This window comes from Pundamilia nyererei, unplaced genomic scaffold (assembly GCF_000239375.1).
Source record: "Pundamilia nyererei isolate P.nyererei 1_Seehausen unplaced genomic scaffold, PunNye1.0 scaffold00038, whole genome shotgun sequence".
NCBI classification, from domain to species: Eukaryota; Metazoa; Chordata; class Actinopteri; order Cichliformes; family Cichlidae; genus Pundamilia; species Pundamilia nyererei.
The window spans coordinates 3772583-3794976 of NW_005187439.1; the positions used below are offsets into that span (position 1 = coordinate 3772583).

The 22394-nt window shown below is 41.4% G+C and overlaps 1 protein-coding gene across 2 annotated transcripts; it reads right to left on the reverse strand.

The window, feature by feature from the left end:
• Positions 1 to 5543: 5543 nt before the first annotated feature.
• On the reverse strand, positions 5544 to 22394 carry sncaip (synuclein, alpha interacting protein). Of its 2 annotated transcripts, none has more exons than XM_005730614.1 (12): positions 22261 to 22394; positions 15271 to 15358; positions 13836 to 13908; positions 13204 to 13757; positions 11416 to 11584; positions 11058 to 11299; positions 10777 to 10956; positions 9463 to 9576; positions 8767 to 8892; positions 7911 to 8080; positions 7201 to 7290; positions 5544 to 6755 (listed from the first exon to the last, which is right to left on the reverse strand). In XM_005730614.1, the coding sequence occupies exons 2-12, from the start codon at positions 15325 to 15327 to the stop codon at positions 5765 to 5767; spliced, it is 2766 nt and encodes a 921-aa protein (XP_005730671.1). In that variant the 5' UTR covers positions 15328 to 15358; positions 22261 to 22394; the 3' UTR covers positions 5544 to 5764. The 2 variants fall into 2 exon arrangements, with proteins under 2 accessions (XP_005730671.1, XP_013765663.1); XM_013910209.1 differs by having other exon boundaries at positions 11058 to 11329.

A 22394-nucleotide genomic window follows, 5' to 3' on the forward strand; every position in this document is an offset into this window, starting at 1 on the left:
GCCCATGGTGCGATTTCATGACAGAACCACGCTCATTTTTAATGCAGCGCCTCCAATATAGTTTTGGTCCTGTCCCTTGCACACGGTGAATTCCAGATTGGTGAAACTCTTCCTGTCTAAGACGCTCTTTTTATTCCCAATCACCTTACTAACCTGTTGCCAATTAACCTAAGTAGAAATAAAACGTTCCTTCAGCTGTTTTGTTTTAGCACCACTTACTTTTCCAGGCATTTGTTGCCCTATTTCAACTTTTTAAAGATGTGCTGCTGCCATCAAATCCAAAATGAGCTAGAATTTTTCATGAAACAGTAAAATGTCTCAGGTTGAACATCTGATATGTTTTCTGTGTTCTATTGTGAATAAAGTTTAGTTTACAAGATTTGCACATCTATTACGCAGCACCCCAGCTATGTGGAACTGGGGTTCTACACTTATTAGAAAACAGAATCAGTGATATGAAAGACAGGAAGTGATTTTAGTTTTAAGTAGATCTACAGTTTAAGAGAAGCGACTTAAGGAATTGAAAAAGGTTTCTGGCATAAACGTATCCCTTTTCTTTAGTCACTTGATAAAACATGAAAAAGCCAGTTAATGACTGTTAAATGAAGCAGTAAGTTAATATCTACATAAGAGTTCAGGTGTCACTATGATACAGGGAAGGTAATATTTATGAAATATTGCTCTGATAACGGGGATCAAAAAAGAGGAACATTATTCATCCCACCATTGTGAACAATTAGACCCGACACCACCTGGAAGTCCAGAAATAAAGTTTATTTCAGTTTGTCTTCAGCCTTCACAACAATTTAAATAGCAGGACAGAAGACGTCCGTCTCTGTACACATTGGTTAGTAAAAAAAAAAAAAACCTAAACTCAGGTCAGACACTTCCACTTCCACATTCACTGATACTGCGTCTCTTTTTATTGTTTTTCTTTCTTTGCATTGAGAGGAAACATCCAAGTCGATGCAGCAACAGTAACCGTGCTTTTAAAGAGTTCATTAGAAGCACAAAAGTTCAGTTTGTCTCCCGTTTCTTGTCCTGAGGGAGTGCCTACAAAGAAAATGCTCCAGATAAAAACAACTTCATTTCAAAGCCAATCGTTAACACAGCCGGCCCCGCCAAGAGAACACTGATTGTTTGGCAACGAGCAATATTTTGAGGCAATGGAAGCTGAAACATTTCCCTGCAACCTGCTCCAGGTATAACGGTCCTAAAGGCCTGCAGCCTGTTCATATTTTCCCAGGAAATTTTTGTTAAAGGAAATTGATTTTTGTTTGTACTTTTAAAAGTCTGAAATTCAAAATGACCTAAAAAAATAAAATAAAATTTGAGTATTTAATCTGGTAATTCCACATTAAAAATGCCAGAATCAGCTTAGTTTATATACAATAACTTTGGCATTTCACAATGAAGACATGATTCATTCACTGCGCCTTCATACTATGATTTTTTTTCCTCACAGACCTAAGCAGACTTTACAGGTGACTCTCAGGTTCAGCAGCTGGCTGCACGAAATTTCAGATGAAAAATTAATTAAAATTAAAACAATTCCTCATCCTCAGAAAAAAACTGTGACACTTCGAGTTGGTTTAAAACCGATTTAAAATTTGGTTGCAGTTTTTAACAAAGTTCAAGATTGTGTTTCAGTCCTGAAAATTTCATGTGTCCATCTGCTGTACTCCTGAAGTGATGAAGGACAAATAAGGCAATTTAAAAAGCACCAACCCCGTATGCTTTAGAGGCCTGTAATTCAGAGTTTTCACAGTATTATGGTAAAATTTTGCATGACTTCAGTTATGCTAAAGTTACTGTATAAAAACAAAACAAATTATTTTCTTATAATTAGTATCAAATTACTAATTAGAATTTGGCAGGAAAGCATGAACGTTATGTTGAATCTTTGGGAATGATTACAGACCTTTAAATATAAAAGGCCATATTTTCCCCAGCTTTTTTAGCTCCTTTGAGGCAACTTTCTGAAAACCTGAAGGTATGATCAGCAGGTTGGTGCAGCTGTCGAAATGACTGAATTAGGGATCTGCTGTGTCTGACGTCCCAACAATAGGAAAAACAACCCTGTAGGACAATGGGGTTTTTAGGGGAGTCTAAAGCCTGGGTTTCAGGGATTACTTGTACATACACTGACTTAATTACTTGAAACTCTGTTTAATGTAAGCATCCACCACTGTAATAGTATGTATACGACAGAAAAGAAGTAAATGCATAACAGGTCCCAAATCTGACTGTTTTTTTAAAAGCCGAATGACACCTTGTCTTTTCCAGTGTGCTCACTGGAAGGGATGTGAAGCAAGCATGGGAACCTTTATGTCCTGAGTAAGAGTAAAGTTTTAACCTTGTCACACCTCCTTTACACTTAATTGTAAATTTAGCAATTAAACAGTGAAGAGTGAGATATTTGGGAAATATCAATTCAGATAAATATTAAATGGGGAAAAAAAAAAAAAAACATGAAGTGAAGAGACTCTGTACGCATAGTCCCCAGACTTAATCATCCAATCAGAGGCAAAGTGCACAGAGATGACAAACTAAAATGTTGGACTGTTCCTTTAACAGATCAGGACTAGATGCGGGTAAATCCTCTTGAGCCCCACTGCCTCAGATACCCACCAACTACTGCAGCCCACCACACACAGCGAGTGTGCAAAGCCAGAGGAATAGAAAACTGCAAAAAGGTGACTGTAAACCATCTGAAACTGCAGTGCAGAATGATACTGACTCAAACTGCAAAAAATATACAGGAATGTGAATTAAAAACTAGAGAATAAATCCAACCACGGTGAAACATCAGTAACAGTAATTGAATGAACATAAACATGTGTTTAAAACATAACAGACGTGATCCAGTTTTTCCCACAGCTTTTAAAAAACTGGGGCTGTAATCTGTTCTGCTTTTCATGCAATCGGACAGCAAGAAAAACAAAAGCCTTTAGAGAGCGCTAGTGAGGCTCTAGAGGCTGTGTCAAACATTAAAGGTTAAGAAAATTACAAATCATTTTTGGATTGCGGTACAAGAAAGCACCACAAAACGTCCCAAAGCTTAGGAATGCCTCATTTACACAGTTCATTTAGTCCTGCTTCATATTGTTATCTTTGATATATGCTGCGACTTAGAGCTGCAACATTTTTAATGCAGTAATGTTCCTGGGAGATAAACACCTTGTCAGTTATTCTACAAAATGTAGTTTCAGGGAGACCGTTTAAAACTTAAAAACAAAGCTGAGGTTTCTGCAGAACACAAATGGACGTTTCTCAGCTAAAGAGCACAAACATTAAAGGACTACGATGACCTGGATGACTGAGAACCTTCACAGACATAAAGAGCACAATCTGTAATTGCATAAGGGATTAGTCATGGTAGTACATGGTCAGTGGTTCCAGCCAGCTACATCGAACCACTGAGAATCATCTACAGTGTGTTCTGCAGGCACGTGTATGGCGAGGTGGAAGCAGAAGTGGGCAGGGCTTAATCTTTTAAGGTGGGGTTACAGTCCTGAGTGTTGTTGATTGTTCGACTATACGCTCACTTTTTAATCTATATATTGTTATGTTTTTGATTTTTTTTTTTTATATTAACCCGACAATGTGGGTCTGCTAATAGTAAGTCAATGATTTTATAAATGACTGGCTTGTATTTGCCAAGTATTTCCAGAGCGTGGTGGAAACTTGAAAAGTTTAGACATATAAGCAAGAGTTCTGATAAATTAAGGTGGAAATGTGGCTCGTGATAAATAAAGTTTCCTATTTTAAACACTGAACCAGAAAATGTTGCAGTATTGAAAAAAAATGGATAGGAGTATCAGATTACAGCCTCAGTCTTCATGTTTCAAGCTTTGAGAAAGTTTGTAAAACTTCAATCTCACAAACGATGTAAAAAATAAAAAATAAAAAAAAAGAAAAAGAAGGAAAAAGAAAAAGCTTAAACGTTTTCTTTTCCCACTTCATCGTTCATATGCTCAGCCAGTTTATCAGCTGCTGTAGAAGGTGCATCTTTAAACCTCCCAGTCTCAAAAACACATCAAACTACTAATTTCTACTTCATGCCATAGACGATAAAATCAAAATTAAAAAGTTGAATATAATGTAAAACAAACAAAACCACATAATTAAATACTAATATATACAGTGGTTTTTAAAAATTTGTTGTGCTGCTGCACGTTAGAAATGTGCATGATTATAGCCACATAAAAAAAATGTAATCATATAACTGTGTGTAAACATAAATACTAATATTCCTAAGTTCGTCTTTAGTGTTGATGAGAGCACAGTAACAGCGGCAGAGAAACAGGAACTCCAAACCTCCATTTAGAAAATGTTGACACTTTTTGTGCAACAAAATAAAACAAACAAAAAAAATAAATGCATGAAAAGCTGAAATATGGAGAAGTGAGGTTTCCGTAGGACATCAGTTACCACAGCATCATCATCATCATCAGCCCATCAAATAAAACAAATCCTTCAGAGAACTTAAGACATGAAACAGTTTGTTTTGTCAAATCAAAAGCTAAACATCTGAGACAATGAACATGAGAAACTTCAGTTACATTCTAGCTAGTTGTTGTTTTTATAAGTTGTTTATATCTTTGTACAGTGTCTGTTCAAAACAACAGTCATCTAAAAGGCGCTTTTTATTGTAAGTTACATCATTATTAGAGAGAGAACTGCAACAATCACACAATCACCTATAAGGAGTACTTGGTGACAACGGGGAGAATGAACTCCTTTTTAACAGGACGAGACCTCCAGCTGTTAGGGTTGGGCTGCATTTAGTGTGACTGGGTGGAGGGTGGAGCAAAAGGGAAGAGAGTAAAGATGGACACAGAGAGACTACAAACAACAAGAGAGCAACAGTTGCACATATAAGAATAAAAAGAAGTCAAGTAGAAGAGCTCAGTGCATCATGGGAAGTGCAGCCTGAACCTATAGCAGCATAAAAGGATGTTTCAGGGTCACCTCATCCAACCATAAGTAAAAGATTTATTACAAAGGAAATTTAGAAGTGGACAGTTCAGTTCAGGGTGTCCGTCTCCTGAATCCAAACGGGGAGCTAATTCTTTAGCCCGATAGCTGAATTCTCCAGCTTTCATTCTGCTTTTTGAAACCCTTACTATGAGGTCTTTAAGGTATGATGGCACCTGATCATTCTGGACTTTCTATGTAAGGATGAAGATTTAAAAAATACATTCTGGATTTAACAGGGAGCCCATGAAGTTGAGCCAATTTTGGAGAAATATGCTCTCTCTTTTTAGTCCCCTTAATCCTCTTACTGTTGCGTGGTGATCACTTGGGATCAACTGAAGGCTTTTCAGGGACAGGTGTCAAACTCCAGGCCTCGAGGGCTGGTGTCCTGCAAGTTTTAGATGTGTCCTTGATCCAACACAGCTGATTTAAATGTCTAAATAACCTCCTCAACATGTCTTGAAGTTCTCCACAGGCCTGGTAATGAACTAATCATTTGATTCAGGTGTGCTGACCCAGGGTGAGATCTAAAACCTGCAGGACACTGGCCCTCAAGGCCTGGAGTTCGACACCCCTGTCTTAAGACATTACCACTGAAACATGTAAGGTCTGCCTATCAAGAAGCATTTTTATGTCCCGTGTCACTATTTGTGGTCAGTTTTCTGTAATGTCTCACACAAATTATGTAAATTAATTTACGTTTCTCATGTTCTGCCTCGTGTTGTTTGCTCTTGATTGCTTTCTGTTCATTATGCGCTTTCTGCCTTCAGTAGGAACTAGCTGGTTAAACGTTACTGGTTTTGCTCTTGCCCTTGGCTCCGCCTCCTGGGCTGCTTTTACTCTCTGACTTCCTGCAAGAGGAGTTCTGCATGGTGGACACTTTAACCGCAGAACCCGACTGACCACCACTGTTGTTGTTATTATGGTTTGAGTTTCCGCTCAGTGTCTCCATGATGGAGCGGAACGTCCCGAAAGGCCGCTTGCTTTCAGAACTTCCTGTTGGAGTCCTCTCCTTCCCTTGATGCACTTTTGTTGGCTCTGCCTCCTGACTGGAGCTCTTGTGCACCTGCTCATCGAATGTAACCCTCAGTTTGAGGTTCTGGGATGTCTTCCTGCGAGATGAAGGAGACTTCAGGGCACTCTTGGGGCTGGTTGCGACTTTCTGGCCATTGGTGGCATCCTGGTCCCCTGGAACGTCTGGGGTTTTGCCATCTGTGGCTTCAGGGTCACTGGAGGTGGGGGACGGGTTGTAGCCAATGCTATCTACTGACTTTGATCCACTGAGAGAAAATGCCAGCTTCCTCTCAACTGTGGAAGATGATGATGAGGGGAGGTGCTTTTTCATCATTAGTTGGAGGTGGTTTGACACCGGCTCCTCCTCTGTGATTGGCAAGTGGGATGGCCTATCAGGTCGTAGTGTGTTTGAGGGTGGAGCTCCCTGATTCTTGCCCTCTTCTGGTGGATAACCATCTGAATCGGATTCGCTTAAGGAACGCTGCATGATCTGTTTGAGTCTTGCTAGTTTGAGCTCTCTCCTCTCCACCAGCCCAATTCTGCGGCCCCCAGGAGCCCCAGGGCCTTCTCTGCTCATACCACCTGCAGGAGGCAGTCTCTCTCTAGGACAGAGTGTCTCCGACATGTCCTTCCCCAGGAGCTGCCGCAGCACGGAGTCTGGACCCACCCCTCCCTGACGAACCAACCAGTGACCGTCACCAGGAGTCCCCTCAGCAGTCAACATCATCTCTTGCCACGCCTCCACAGAGGGTTGATGGGAGCTGCAGCGCAGACAGGGAGACAGAGATCATGCTCCATGTTCATATTTTAACGCTTTAGTATTTCTACCTTTGGTTAGCGATGAAAGCAGTGTTAAACTGCTTAGTCAACTACTTATTCACATCCCTAGTACATACACACCACTCAACAGTAAAACACAGCCTTTTTATTTAAGCAGTGTGTTGCTCAGCTGTTACCTGCTAGATCTGTTGGAATCATTAGCAACGATTTCTGTTTGTTTGGCATGACCTAAGGCACATGTCTATGTTTTTCAAGTTATTGTGGTCCCTCACCAAGCTCTACTGAGAAAGCTGCTGCTTTGTCACTTTACCAGCTCTGACTCATTAAGCAGATCTTAGCTTCCACATCTTCTTTTATTATATGATTAACTTTCATCTGTATGGCTTTTACACACCGAGCGTGTGTGTGTGTGTGTATGCCTGTTACCTGGGTGATCTGGATGGTGTCCCCTCTGCCTTGTTGGGCTCCATCAGTCTCTGCAGCTGTTTCTGTAAGGCCATTCTCTCTGACGCCTGTCTACATGACAAACATGCAACACATATGACAGATCTAACACTGAGACAGCTCCTGTGTTTTTCCAAGAACACTGAAGTCTGAATGCTGTCTGTTTCAAAACAATTACACAAACAGATTTCATGATGCAAATAATTAATAAAAGATATCCCACAAAGACACAAATAGCTCTTTTCTACTAGTACCCACTCATCTTGGCTCAGCTTGACTCAGCTCGGTTTTTAGGCTTTTCCATTAGATAGCAGTACCTGGTATCAGGTACTTTTTTAGTACTTGCTCAGCTGGGGTTCGATGTGAGCTGAGTCTATGTGAAAATGTGACGTCGACAGGCAGCATGCCACCGATTAACCAGTCAATGATGAGTCATGAGAGAAAAATCCAAACCGCCATTTTTAAAAATGGCCCTGGATAGTTTCCAGCAACCTTGAAGTGAATAAGAAGTTTAAAAAAAATGGACGGCTGGATCTTTTCCAAAGAATTATTATTAATGACCACCAGTGGTGATGATGTTCTCATCTCATAATGTGATAAGCTGAACATTTTGGGGTTATGACATATTTGAAACTCAGATAACAGGATGATAATACTACAATTCTAAACTATGCAAAAACACATCAACTTACTCATTGAGCTGCTTGGTGAGCTTAACAACCTGCGAGGCCAGCGACATGCAGGTTTCTACTACAACCAGGTAGCGGGCGCAAGTGGTGTGTCCCTGCCGCTCGGCACTCTGGGAAGGCCGCTCCCCCTGCTGGTTCTGGAATGTCACATTGGAGCCGTATTCCACCAGAGTCTGGATAAACAAACACAAACCTTTCACAGTTCTGAGCTCTAGCCCACAAGTTTCAGACGTTTCAGAGAAGCAGCTCTCTCATTTAAACCATATCATTAGTTATCAGTATTTTGATTGTCAGCCTAGGCTAGCCAGCAGGAAGCAGACAAGACTAATAATATCCGCCCTTCCTTCAGCAGGGTGTGCCACCTACAGAGAAAATACCCCTCAGCCTCTATTGCAGGAAAATTAGCGAAAAGTGTAAAACCTAACACTTGTAATAAATCAGTGTTGTGTCAGGTTAAGTAAGAGAAAAAGGAACTAACCAGAATGTTGCAGCGGGCATTTAACCTTTTACTCTACAGAAGCGTGATGGATGGTGATAAAGTGATAAATCTCCGAGCAAAGAAACAATATTTAGGAACAGGAAAAAAGGTTCAAGATAGTAGAACTTTTTAAAAACCCCGTGAATGACACATTACCAGAGAAACAGATGAATAAAGACAAAGCATTAGCTGCTCTGAGACAATATACAATATGACCAACTCTCCACCTGCCGCAGGTCGAGGTTAGAGCTCAAGTCATTCAGTCCACACAGATTCTGACAGCAGGCGGACTAACAGCAGAACCTGCTGTATATTTATGGGAGCAAAACATCCAGTGATGTAAATCTTGAAGCTATATCACAGACTTAAACATCAGGTTACCTGTATACAGCTGAGGTGACCATACTGAGCTGCTATGTGGACTGCAGTGTTTCCGTTCTGGTCGACTTCATCCAGAGAGATAGCCTGTTCCTGCATGAACTGAAGCAACCACAGCAACACCTTCTCCTGAAGGGAGAGATGGCATATCCATTAAAACAATATAACTAAATGTTCATCGTCTTATTGGATCAGTGAAATGAGAGTAACCATGATAATGTGTCATTATTTGTTAATGATAGTTAAAAGCAGCAATAAATTCTCATAATAAAGTTTAACAGTTCATGTGATTCAAGCATTTCATTTGAGCTTTTACACTAGAATATCAACAGCAAAAACATGCCAGGTTAAGTTATTAAGATGGTCGTCCCTTGCACAGCGGCTTTACGCTACTCCTATTTCATAGGATGGGTTAAATAAAGTGAATGAATTTTCCTAATGGTAATAATAAAAGATAACTTAAAAATAACACACAAATTAAACTTACGCTAAGTAAACAGACAAACAATCTGATTTGTTTATTGACTGCTGTGCCACACACTTGGAAATCACAGATGTCACAAGCAAATTATAAATTACCAATATATCCACCTACTGACTTGTAGGGAATGAAAACACTCAATGTGTAATGTGGAAAAAATAAAATCGACTGCTCTCATCACCTGCATGTGTGTGTTTATGTGCACGTGTGTGTATTACCTGTCCATATCGGGCCGCGTAGTGGATCAAACTGGGATGTTCTCTGGTGCAGCTCAGCTCGGCAATGGCTTCTGTCTCACTTACCATCCACCTCACGCACTCCAGATGACCATTCTACAACAAACACGCACGCATGTTTCAATCACTTCGAGCCATATCAGCCGGTGCATGTCCAAACTGCAATGTGACCAGATCAGTATTTAGCCAGCCAGCTTCTTTGAAAAAAAGCTACCGAATGTTCTTCATGCGGGCAACAACTTCACCTAAAATAAGCTGAGTTTTTCCAGGAGTAAGAACAGGGCTGGCACAATTTATTTCTTATAGAGTGTTACAGTGAGAAAAGACAGCTTCCTAAAATGTCACAACATGATTCTTGTGATATTTTCCAGAGAGGAACCATTGCTATGAACTTATTTGGGTCTTTAGATCCAAACTGTTATGTACTACTGATATGTGGCCTAAAAAGTAGCCAAGTTCCCACAATGAGTCAGTGAAAAGATTTATGCCCCTGCAACGTGAGTAAAACGACTACATTCATTTAACATACTTCAGCATGGACCAGGTGGCTGGAAATCTGTCATCCTGTTAATCTAAGTGTATAAACAACAGTCTTGTTAATAACAACCAATCAGGAATCAGCAAACAGCTGCAGAGCTTGTCTCCAGATAACACACTTCCCTTCTGGCAGCCAATCAAGAGCCTAGTTTCCACTACAGGGCTGCCAAAGCAGGACCTGCTCATATTTGCGGCATTTAACTTCTTTCTTTCTAACATCCTGCGGCTGCCAATAGAGCTGGAGTAAACGTTTACCTAATTTTATCAAAAACCTCCATCTTATTATTACAGTATGACCTCACTGACCAGCTGTCAGTAACCAATCAAATGTCTGCATACCCTTGTTAGCTTACAGATGTTTTTTTCTACTTTCAGGAGGACTAATATTTTGACCTGCAGGTATGAACAGTGGGAATTTGAAGACTTAAAGGGTATACAGGCACATTACATTCACATCATGCAGGGTAGATACATAGCTAAAATAAGGCTGAAGCTGCATAAACACATTTCTTACACTTTTGTTGGACTTTATCTGACAAACAAGATACTGCAGTTAATGTGTGTAACATGCATGATGACACCGCTGAATGCCAACACTGCTGGGTGACCCTGAACACACCACACAGTGGGGTGCCAATACTCTGGCTTGATGTAATTCAAAGTTGTCTTCTCAATGTCATTAAAGCAGAATCTCTGCCAGCACTTGAATACAAGCATGTTACTTTGGAGACATACACCCAGTCTAACACTGAAGTTCACCTTGACCCCCAGACCAGCGGGGGTGAGCTGCTGGTTGTTGCGCTCATTGAGACAATCCTCCCCCATCAAAGATGTGAGATGCTGCAGACAGTCGGCGTGGCCCTGAGAGGCCGAGATGTGGAGCAGGTTGTTTCCATCCTCGTCTCTGATCAGCTCCAGATTATCAGCTGCCAGGTGAGGCTGCACAAGGAGGACAAAGAGGAGAAAACAAAGAGGTTGTGAAGTGTAAAGGACGACGGGGTGATGAGGAGAAGGATGACAAAATATGATGAAATACGCACCAGCAATGAGATCTGTCCTTCTCTAACGATGTTAATGATGTTCTGGTTCTTCTTGGATTCCTCGTCTACTTCCCCTCCTGCTCCACCACTCCCTCCAAACCCCCTTGACCCACCTCCCACTCCTCCTGATGCAGAAGCCCAGGATTTGGAGTTGTCCTGCCTGCTCACGCTGCCCCCTGGCAGAGGGAAAATCAGTCCCGGGCCCCCTGGAGGGTCCACACTTGGTCTCTGGCTCTGAGAGTCTGGATAGACCCGTGCAGACAGCAGTTTGTCTGAAAATCATGTCATGTCTTTATATGTATATATATATATGTTAGCACGGAAGAACAGAACAGAGGACAGTACATTTATTTAATACCTGCATCAGAGAAAGAAGATAGAGAGGACGAGCAGCTAAGGAGGCCAGAAGACATCTCTGGCTGGTAACCACCTCCTCCACCTGGGGATCGGTGGAGGTGGTGGAGGTCTGGATCCATTGATTTGGACTTCCTCAGGTCAGACCACTTCACTGGTGACAGAACGCAATACTGCAGAAAACACCAAGTGAGCTTTTAGTTTAAGTGAGAAAATTACAGTCACAGTTATATTGGAGTCTGCAGAGGGTCCCAGTGCGGTGGAAGACATCATGCCTCGTCCCTGTACCAAAGACGCCACATCCCAGTGGCCCCCGGATTACAGGCCTGTGGCACTGACCTCCCATATCATGAAGACCCTGGAAAGACTCATCCTGGACCAGCTCCAACCCATAGTCAGACCACATCAGGATCCCCTTCAATTGGCTTACCAGCCCCGACTCGGAACTGAGGACGCCATCATCTACCTGCTCAATCGTGTCTACACCCATCTGAGCCAGCAGGAGAGCACTGTGAGGGTCGTGTTTTTTGACTTCAAAAAACAGCCTGGTGGTGCATTCAACACCACCAGGCTGACTCTCCTGGGTGATAATCTAACAGCGATGCAGGTGGAGGCTTCTCTGTGTCCCGTTGATTACCTGTCAGGAAGACCACAGTAAGTGTGTCTTCCACATTGTGATGGTAATTAGCAACACAGGGGCACCACAAGGGACTGTCCTCTCCCCCTTCCTCTTCACCCTCTACACCACAGACTTCAGCCACTGCACAGAGACCTGCCATCTTCAGAAGTTTTCTGATGACTCTGTGGTGGTTGGATCAGCAGGGGTGATGAGTCAGAGTACCGGGCTGTGGTTGACTCCTTTGTCACGTGGTGCGAGCAGAATCATCTGCAGCTCAACGTGGCAAAGACCAAGGATTTGATTGTGGACCAGGAAAGACCAGGAAATCCACGGGGTCAGCGTGGACATTGTGACATTGACTATAGATACCTTGGAGTACACATAGACAATAAACTGGACTGGGTTAAAAACACCACTGCACTTTACAGGAAGGGCCAGTGTCATCTGAGGCAGCTGAGGTCCTTCAACATCTGTCGGGCAATGCTCAAGATTTTCTATGAGTCTGTTGTGGCCAGAGCTATCCTCTATGCTGTTGCATGCTGGGGCAGCAGGTTGAGCATTGCTGATGCCAACAGACTCAATAAACTGATCCACAAGGCCAGTAATGTTGAGGGTATGGAGCTTGACTCTCTTAAAGTGGTGTCGGGAAGTGAATTTTGTCCAAGATAAAGACAATGTTGGACAATACCTCCCACCCACTCCATGACATGCTGGCTAGCCACAGGAGCACGTTCAGTGAGAGACTGACATTACCAAACAGCGCCACTGAACGACACAGGAAATCATTCCTGCCTGTGGCCATCTCCCTGTACAACTCCTCCATCTAACACATTGTAAACACTGCAATAGTTACATCTTTTTGCACACACTCTTTTCTTACTCAGTACTGTTGCTGTCAATTTTGTTGATATTTATTTATATTCACATCTGTCAACCCCGGATATTTATTATTTGGTGATTTGTGTATATATTGTGCTATTCCTTTTATCTTAACATACTGTATTGTTGAATAGTCTAGTCTATATCTGTTAATGTTACTGTACAGGAGCAACTGTAACCCACATTTCAAAAGTAGTAGCTATATCTATTTGTTTATGTATATGTTTAGGTCTGGACAGAGGCACTGTAAATACAAACAGAAATATGAAGCATAAAAGATGCTGGCTGACTCACCTGAGTTTGTGAGCTACTACTGCTGCCCAGGCTCAGAGGCTCATTGTGGGTTAAAGTGGAGTTCTTCAGCCCTCCTCCCCGATTCCTCTCCAGTGTGCCTCCACCTATGTTGCTCCCCGTCACTGACCGCTTGTCGTGGGGAACACGGGGCAGCGTGGACATCTGCTGAGTGGACTTGATATAAGGCACATCCAGGATCTCATCCATGTCCAGATCATAGTGCTCCAGTTCCCCAAACAAAGCCTGGGGGTTGTTGCTCCCTCCAACAACACCAACACTGCTGCCCAGGCTCTTAGCCTTTCCTCCCTGCCCGTCAGAGGAGGCATTAGTCTGTTTGTCAGGGTCATCCTTACTACTCTCAACTGGCTCCCCCAGAACCAGCCCCTGACCTTGGACTTTACCATCGGTCTCTGCGTCAGTGGTTTCTGGTTGGTGCTTAAGAGGTGAGACCCTCTTCACCGGCCGGAACTTACTGTGAACCTCAGCAATCCCTGTGGGTTTGATTCCCCCGCCGCTGTGGGAGGACACACTGCGGCTCCAATTGATGGCTGGAGCTGCAGGAGGACAGGATGATCAGAGATCTGATCTAAACTGTTTCAAGCCAAACTGTAATTATATTATTGTTAAGTTACCTTGCCTCTCCTCTGCCTGACCATCACTTCTCCTGGACAGCTCAGGGATGCTCTTCAGAGACGTGACAGAATACTGTAAGAGGATGAGGAAAGATTAAAAAAAAAAAAGACAGAAAATTGTACGCAGCAGTCCAGCAGCTGTGCAAGGAAGTTATATTTAGATATTAGCCAATTACTTTAAGTACTGACAGATTGTAACTTGAAGCAGTTACAGCTGTGTAATTTCAAACTCCTTCCTACACAGACCCAAAGCCAAGAAAATCTGTCCAAATCTTTCCGTCATGAAAGTTAACGGAATAAAGAAATGCGCTGACTAAATGCGACCAAGAACTGAGAGCAGTTCGAGGCCACCTCGTGCAATCAAGGTGGCCTTGACTGCACGATGCTACAGTCAAGGCCACCTGTATCATCCCACCCATCCAAAATTGATACAATGCTATGGGCTGGCTAATTTATTTTATTTTCCTATTTATCAGATAGATAAAACAGGTCCTGCCACTTAGCCTTGGGGTTAGTGTGTATGGCTGATTTATACTGTAACTTAGAGGAAAGTGCATCCCTGATCCATGCCTTTGCCACTACCCTAAAAGCCTACATCCTGTGGAACCTGTGCAATGATCACTAACAGCTGTCTGCAGCTGGCTTTGTCTCAGCATCTCTGACTTTAACCTGATCTGTTTTCTGTGGTGTGTCAGTTGGTTATCAGCTTCAGCTCTTCATCACTTTTTATCTGAGGTTACTGCCTGAGTCTGCTGCTGGCACCATCTGCACAGACATGGTCTGGTTATCTGTGGACAATCCAGGCCCAAGTGAACCTCTAATGTATTTACTAGCACATCATATGTCAATTAACACTCTCACTGGTAGTCTCTTGAGTTGCTCACCTGAAAATTTGTTGTTTTCTTGCCCATTTCATGTTGTCATTAGTCATTTCACCCACAGCTGTTTGAAGTTGCCAAATATCATTCACTTTTTACAGTCTCTCAATGCCACGTCCCTGCAAATTGCTTCCAGTGTGCATGTAACTTAACTCTCTACTGTAGAACTTCAGCACTGCCAACATTTTTTAATCTATTTGCCTTTCATTTAAAGTGTTGTTTTTTAAAGTTCCTGCAAAAGCACACATTTTTTATGAAGTTCACCAAATGCGGATGATTTTAAGTGAATCAACAGTCATGCTAATCATTGATCAAAATAATCTTTTTTTAAGCACTGAGCAACCATAAATATGCTTATTGCAAAGTTAGCATTATTTACATAGCTGTGTGTAAACTGAAGGGTGGTAGTGAATATCATCTTCTTGAGCTCCAGAGATACACAAAGACTGAACTGCTTTATATTCTGTTAGCTGCGTACAACCCCATCAAACTTTACTGCTGATGAAGATGCAGCTGGTAGTTGCGCCCCTGTAGGCAGCTTGTCATATCATACTGACCACTGAATCATCAGAGAAGTCGATCTCATCCAGGTCGAGGTATTCAGGAGCCTCCATCTTCACACCACATCATCAGCCTCACAACCAGCTGCAGACAAAAAGGCAAGATGTCAATGTGTGACTAAAAGCACTAACAAAGCAACAGGATATCAGTAAATGGTTTCCCTGTGCTCATCAGCATCAACATTCAAAGTCAATAGACAGTTTTGTGTTTGATGAATGTTTGACTTGTTTTTGGTTTAGCTGAGCCAATTAAAAAAGTCCAGTTTTCAAATTTATGGGAATAATTTGTAAAGAAAAAAAAGTAGACTTGGGTTTGACTGGTAATTATTCCTCATGCTTATCTTTTTTTGGCGGGGGGTGGGGGGTGGGGTGGGGGGTGTTGCATTTTATACAAATCAGGACAATAAAAGCCACAACTTTCTTTGCCTAGCTTTTTTATTTAGCAGCATTTAAATCATGAAAATGAAAAAAAAAAAAAACCTCTGGGAATTACTGCTGCAGTGATATGATCAGCGGGGATAAAACACAGGAAGTAGCTGCAGGAAACAGTTTGGCTGAAAATGTGCGTTAAAGTGCTTTTTGATGATCTTTTTCTAACTGATGTGACAAATTTCTGCACGGGGAACAAAGTCACAGAACAAATAACAAAGTCACTTCTATTTTAAGGAGAATTTTCTCTTTCACCCACTAAGAAAGGGCTAAAAGGGATTATTTGAAGCAAATCAAATCCTCTTCTACTGGGTAATGCCGCACATTTAAAACTGTCTAAAGCCCTAACTGTCAACTGCACAATCTGACTGAGCAGTTGTGATCAAAGGCAACACACAGCAGGATAATCAGGACTAATCACAGAGCAGCGTGACTTGTACCATGAGCACGCAACCTCAACAAACACAAGAGCAAGAAGCTCCCTGGCAACAAAAGCCAAACTCTGAAACAAGAAACAGAAAAAAAAATTAAAATCTGTCAGATCTGAAAGTTTTCAGTATTTTTTTGTACAATAACTTTAGGCTATCTAATGAAGCTATGCAAAATTTTACTCCCGCATTAGGAAACTTTTCTGCTTTACATGGCCTCTGATTACATAGGAATTCATTTTTAAAATGCCTAAAATTTCCAACATTTTTCTGTCCTCGTAACATAGGTAGAGGATAACCACATGACAATTTCAGGGATGATAAACACATGTAAGCTGCATGCCTTCATTCATTGCTTTGTAAAGTGTGAGACGAACTGCAAATGAGACTATTCGCATTCAAAACAAAAGTTGGACTTGCATGCAGACGTGAAAAAAAATACGTTGAAAAGGCTGTGGAAGTCCCTGTATTAAGCACGTAAACCTGTGGCACAAAAATCACCAAACTGGGACGACCACAGACTGTTTTCCTTTGTGGTGATGAAGGAAAATGCTGGGCTGGCATGTAAAAGGGCATTTATTCTCTTCAAGGACCTGAAGCTCCATAAAGCACCCCTCCAACAGCCAAACCCATCTGTTCTCTGATTGGATAGTTAAATTTGTGATTGACATGTCATTGGCCAATCAGATGAAAGGAAGAAAAGTAGGGTCAAAATTTGTACTTTTTGCACACAAACAAATCTTTTTTTACACATACAAATCCTGAATTACAAGTACAAAATATTTATCACCACAATTTGAGCCCATAAATATCACCTGAGGACTACATGAAACCTCCAGTAACCACTCACAACTTGTGGTTACCAGGGGATCACTGACTAATCATTGGGCCTGCATGAATGTGGCTGATTGGGTCAAGTATAGTTTTCACAGCAACTTTTAGCAACCACTCTGGAACTGGTCATAGGGTTGTCAACTGGACTCTAGGCTGGTGTGACTGAGGCCCAAGATGGCTAATGAGGTTTCCAACTATTACTTTTGTTCATTAATCAGTTTACATACTAACTCTATAAAAGTCCCCAGAGCCCACAGGGATGTTTCCAAATTACTTATTTTGTCAGAGGGAGAGAGAATGTGAAAACACATATTGAACAGATTCCATTTACATGACAGCACAGAAAAACTCAACAATCACATCAGCACTGTTTCTAGTTAAGATCCTGCAAGGAAAGAGAAGACACGTCATCGGCTCCTGTCATTCATCAGTGCCATTCTCTTTCTTTGAAAATCCGGCCAAATAGAGAACAAGCTCTGACCATGAAGCTGGTATGGTTTGTAAAAAAATAAATAAAATATTGCTCACCAATGCTGTAATCGTCAGTGTTTTCTGTGTCATTTCCTGTTCTATTCCAGCTGGTAGGACTAAGTAACCAGGGAGTAACATGGTTATGGCTAAAATCAGATCGTGTTTACATTTCTTTTTTGAGTTCAGAGCTCATAACAACGATCAGATCAAAGATGAAACTGGCTTTGAAAGCTCTTCATAGATACCAAACTCACAGACTAGTTTCCGGTATTTAGTAAATTACTTTAAACCTCTATTTGTCACGACTGGGGCAGCAGCCGTGTGATGAGTGGAAAGGAGGAATCGAATGCAGCACTTACTAAGATGTGAGGGTGGTTTATTAAGAATACAGAACACAAAGTGGGGGATGGCAAAACAGAACTAAGGAGAAACTAAACTGGGAGAAACTAAACCATAGAATAGCAAACCTGAACACAAAGGGAGGACAGCAGAGAGAGCACGCTGAGGATTCACAGAGTAATGCAGAGACACAACGAGGAACAGAGGCAGACACACACTATAAATACACAGAGGGACACTGGGAAATCACACACAGGTGGGAGACACAGCTGGACCTGATTATCCTGGTCAGACAGGGGACACTAACACCAGGGACCAACAGAGGGAGCACCAACCCAGAAACCCAGTATCCAAAACCCCAAAACACAAACCATCCCAAAACAGCCCACAAACAATAATAATAACAACAACAATAAATACACCAAACACGAGCGATCGTGGCTCGAGAGTTGGGAGTTCGCCTTGTAATCGGAAGGTTGCCGGTTCGAGCCCCGGCTTGGACAGTCTCGGTCGTTGTGTCCTTGGACAAGACACTTCACCTACTGCCTACTGGTGTTGGCCAGAAGGGCCGATGGCGCGATATGGCAGCCTCACTTCTGTCAGTCTGCCCCAGGGCAGCTGTGGCTACAACTGTAGCTTGCCTCCACCAGTGTGTGAATGTGTGTGTGAATGGGTGGATGACTGGGGGACTAGTAAAAGCGCTATACAAATACAGGCCATTTACCACAAAATCACTGATTCATGGACTCAGGACCATGACACTAGTAGCATATTTTTATAATAACACTTGAGGCCATTTTAATTCTACGTTTCCCACTTACAAAAATAACTACCAAAAACTGCCAAAAAGTGAAAAATATACTTCTTAGAATTGAAAATAAGATGTGCTGAAGAAAAGATGAGACAGCAAAAGATAGACACATTATACAGAGGAGGAGATTTCACTAAACACCCAGTGGCCCGCTCCTTCACACAAATAGCCAAACAGCAATAGAAAGTCAATGTTGCCATGTTGTGTGGCACATGGATACTGTTGAGGTTCAGTTTCAGCTGAATGGGAGTGGGTGTATCTCTCTTTATTGTAAAGATGGAGATAAATACACTTCTTGAAATGTTCATTGGCTTATTATTGAGTTCCTGCCCCTTTATATCCCATGGTTCATGTTCACCTGAACCTCATATAGATGTTCTTAAAAAGTAAAGTTTTAAGAATAATTTTAAAGTTAAAAAAAAAGAAGAAAAAAAAAAGACTGTTTTATTTAGCTGATAATATTTAGCAATAGAGGAATGATGACAGTGCTATATACAATTTCAGTATGCAATTTAAAGAACATACGCATGGTCAAAAATGACTCACATTACAACAGGAGGACACAATAATACCACCCAGAGTATCAGGTTAGACACAGGCTTTCTGAATTTCTTAGGGCCAAACAGAATGAAAATTACAAGTCACACTGCCCTTCATGTCTCCAAGACATGCCTGTAGCTTCAGTAATTGATTTTTCCCCGGACTTAATAGTTAAAGAAAATCAGGTATTATCTGTATAGTAATAGAAATGTATCCATGTATAACTGCATTGCTCTCTGCACTACATGAAACCCTATAGAACTCATGACTCCATCTTTTGTATGAGAGGAAAAAAACCTCCAAGTTTACATAAAGAAACTGGAACTGGACAAATATGATTTAAAGCAGCACAGCAGATTTCTAGCTTCATCCTTCTCATCAGAAGCAGCGTGCCATTTGTTCAGTGTTTTATTACTTGCAAGTGGGACGGGTAGCTATTTTTCTTTACCTCATTCTCAAACAAAGTCAACATTTTTTGTGTTTGTTTATTTAACATCTTATTTGGCTATAGGTGGAATTTTATACACACAAGACCGATGAAATGTATGCACATTTAGAAAGAGGCTTCAAATAAAGCTACAGCTACAATAAATCCCAAATTGTTACAAAGGTGGCTGTCAAAAAAAGCGGCAAGATTTCTTAAGACTAAATTTGTGCTGATGTTAAAAAATATCTATACACACAAATTAGAAATAAAAAATGAAAATGAAAAAAAAACTGATTGCACGTTAGCCCCATTATTTGCAAGAAATCTGCAGCTTAATCAGTGATGGAAGTATTAGTCATGAGAGGATCACAAGAACCTAAAATAACACCATGGCTACAGTGGAGTCAGACTGTGAGACCTCTCACGTCATCAGGTGGTGTACCTACAATAAGATCCAGATGTTCTGAGGGAACATTTCATTTCTTTGGCCCATTCTTTCGGGATCATGGTGCCTGTTGATGTGAGATCACTTACAGCTATCTACATTTAGAACCAAACTGAAAAATCATCAATTTTCTCACATATATAATAAGTTACTGTGTGCCGCTGTGCCATACCTCGCCTTAAAGAAGCTTTAACCCCTACTCTACCACTTAACTTTCTCATCTTTGATTACTAACATTTTTTTCCTTGTACACTGCTTTCAGAGAAAAATAAAGCAAGAAGTAATTTAAAATTCATATGGTCATTTTCAAGGCAATAATAGAAATGTGTCTGTTTTTCTGGCCACACATTAAGACTACGCTTAGAGATTTCTTTAGGTTTTGAGAAGAACAAACGTCCAGTCATGGAAGTCCAAGATGTTCAGAAAGCAACAAACTGGTGCGTCCGTGTAAGACTGAAGCTGTTTTCAGACTGCGTGGGAGTCAACGGGTCAAAATAAAAAACCCTCTGATTGCAGCTTTGAGAAAGAGTCGAGCCTGCATATCCTTGATAACAACAGTTTAGGCTTCGAAACCCGACATCAAAAATAACATAGAACTTTTAAAGAAAAGAAAAGGAAGGAGAACAACGTCTGCTCACTCTGTTTATGTGAACAGCTGACGAGTCCAAATCCTTCCAGACAGCAAGACACAAAAATAATCAGAGATGAAGCGTTGTTTTGGAGGAAAGACAAGAAACAAGGATGGGAGTTTATTCTTTCCTCAAAGTGTAATTAGAAATTTACTGCATGCTACTTCGCATTTCCCATGGAAATCAGTGAAACTAAAATCCACCTTCCGTCATCTCAAAGTCTCCATTATTTACATATTCTGACTTGTTTGTTGAACTGGTGTAAAAATAGGAATGGAAGCAGTGATCTAACGACCACTGGGAGCAGGGAATGCACACAGCACCTCTAAAACCCTGAACTCCTCGTGAGGTTAGTTGGGTTCAAGCGCCACTGTCAGCTGAGCCCTGCCAAACACAGGTTGCAAGATAAAGCTGTAAATCAGACAGAATCGAGACCTGGAGTTTCTTCAGAGCTCACCAAGTTAAATTTAAATGACAGCATACAGAACGACATTCAAAACATGGATTACAATCATAATATCCATGTCCATACAGTAGAAAACCCACACTGACAAAAGAAACTGCAATGATAGCCACAGGATATAACAATAACTCCCATGACACAACTGACTAAATGGACACTACCCGGGGAGACAATGAGCAGTAGAAAATAGAAAATAGATGATTGATTACCCAATTAAAGAGGAACAGCTAATATTAGCACCCTATTTTTATTCTTGGACTTGGCATCATTCACAGTTCATTATTTATCCTTATCAGGGCATCCAGTTCATCTTCTCTCACTCAAACAAGCTGCTTAAAATCCTCCACTTTTAAGCTAACTTTCTTCTGATTGTCTGCCTGTCACCAGCAGAAACAGTCGGTAAGTGAGGCTTCTGCACTTAGAACCCTCATTGGCATTATGTGCCAGTTTTCAACCAGTGCTCCCCTGGGACTGCTGTGGTTACAGGAGCCATTCAGCTCCTCAACCAGTGTTTGCACCAGAGAAATAAAAGCTACTTTCAAGTAGCCTCGCATGTTTGATTTGACAGGTGGTTACTTTACCTATTCTGGCCTTAATATTAGTTGGAAGCAGTCTGATAGATAACAGTTATTTTTTCCAGTAAAAACTGAGTAAATTTATCAAAGATCTGCAGATTTCAACACCTCAGAAAATAAGATTGTCTTCGCACTAGACAAGATTTAAACCAATCAGAAAGCACTACTTGCGTACTTTAAATGACTAAAAGTACTGTACATGTAGTATGGCAACACTTTAAAAGCAAATAAAAGTAAAATACGAGAAATATTTGACTTTATTTAAAAGGACAGTTAGTATGAAGCAGACTTAAAGAGGCCAACAGAGCCCTATACTTTCTGCTTTATAAATGACAACAAAGGATGGGAGGCGAGTGTGCTCCTATGATTCTTGCTGACAGCTTGTTTAATCCTCGGATACCTGCTCAAGCAGCAGGAGGCTAATCAGTTAAGCTAGCTAGCTAATCAGCATCTAAAGAAGCTAATGTGGAAGCTAACAGGCTAGCCAGGCTGGCAGTTGGAAAATTGGGTCAAAGAGAAAGCTCAGGTAAAAGATAAGGCGGTCGGAATAAGGAGCCGTTAGCTCTCGGTTAACGGACAGTTTTCAGACACGGTACCTTTCGGAAGTCAGGCAGCCGAGGGGGGTTAGCCGGTTTAAGGAGCTGGTTGCTGCTAGTGGTAACGCTAGCTGGATGGTTGTTGGATCCAGCTGTTTTTTTTCCCTTCTGTCGCCTCTCTGTCTTGAAAAGCA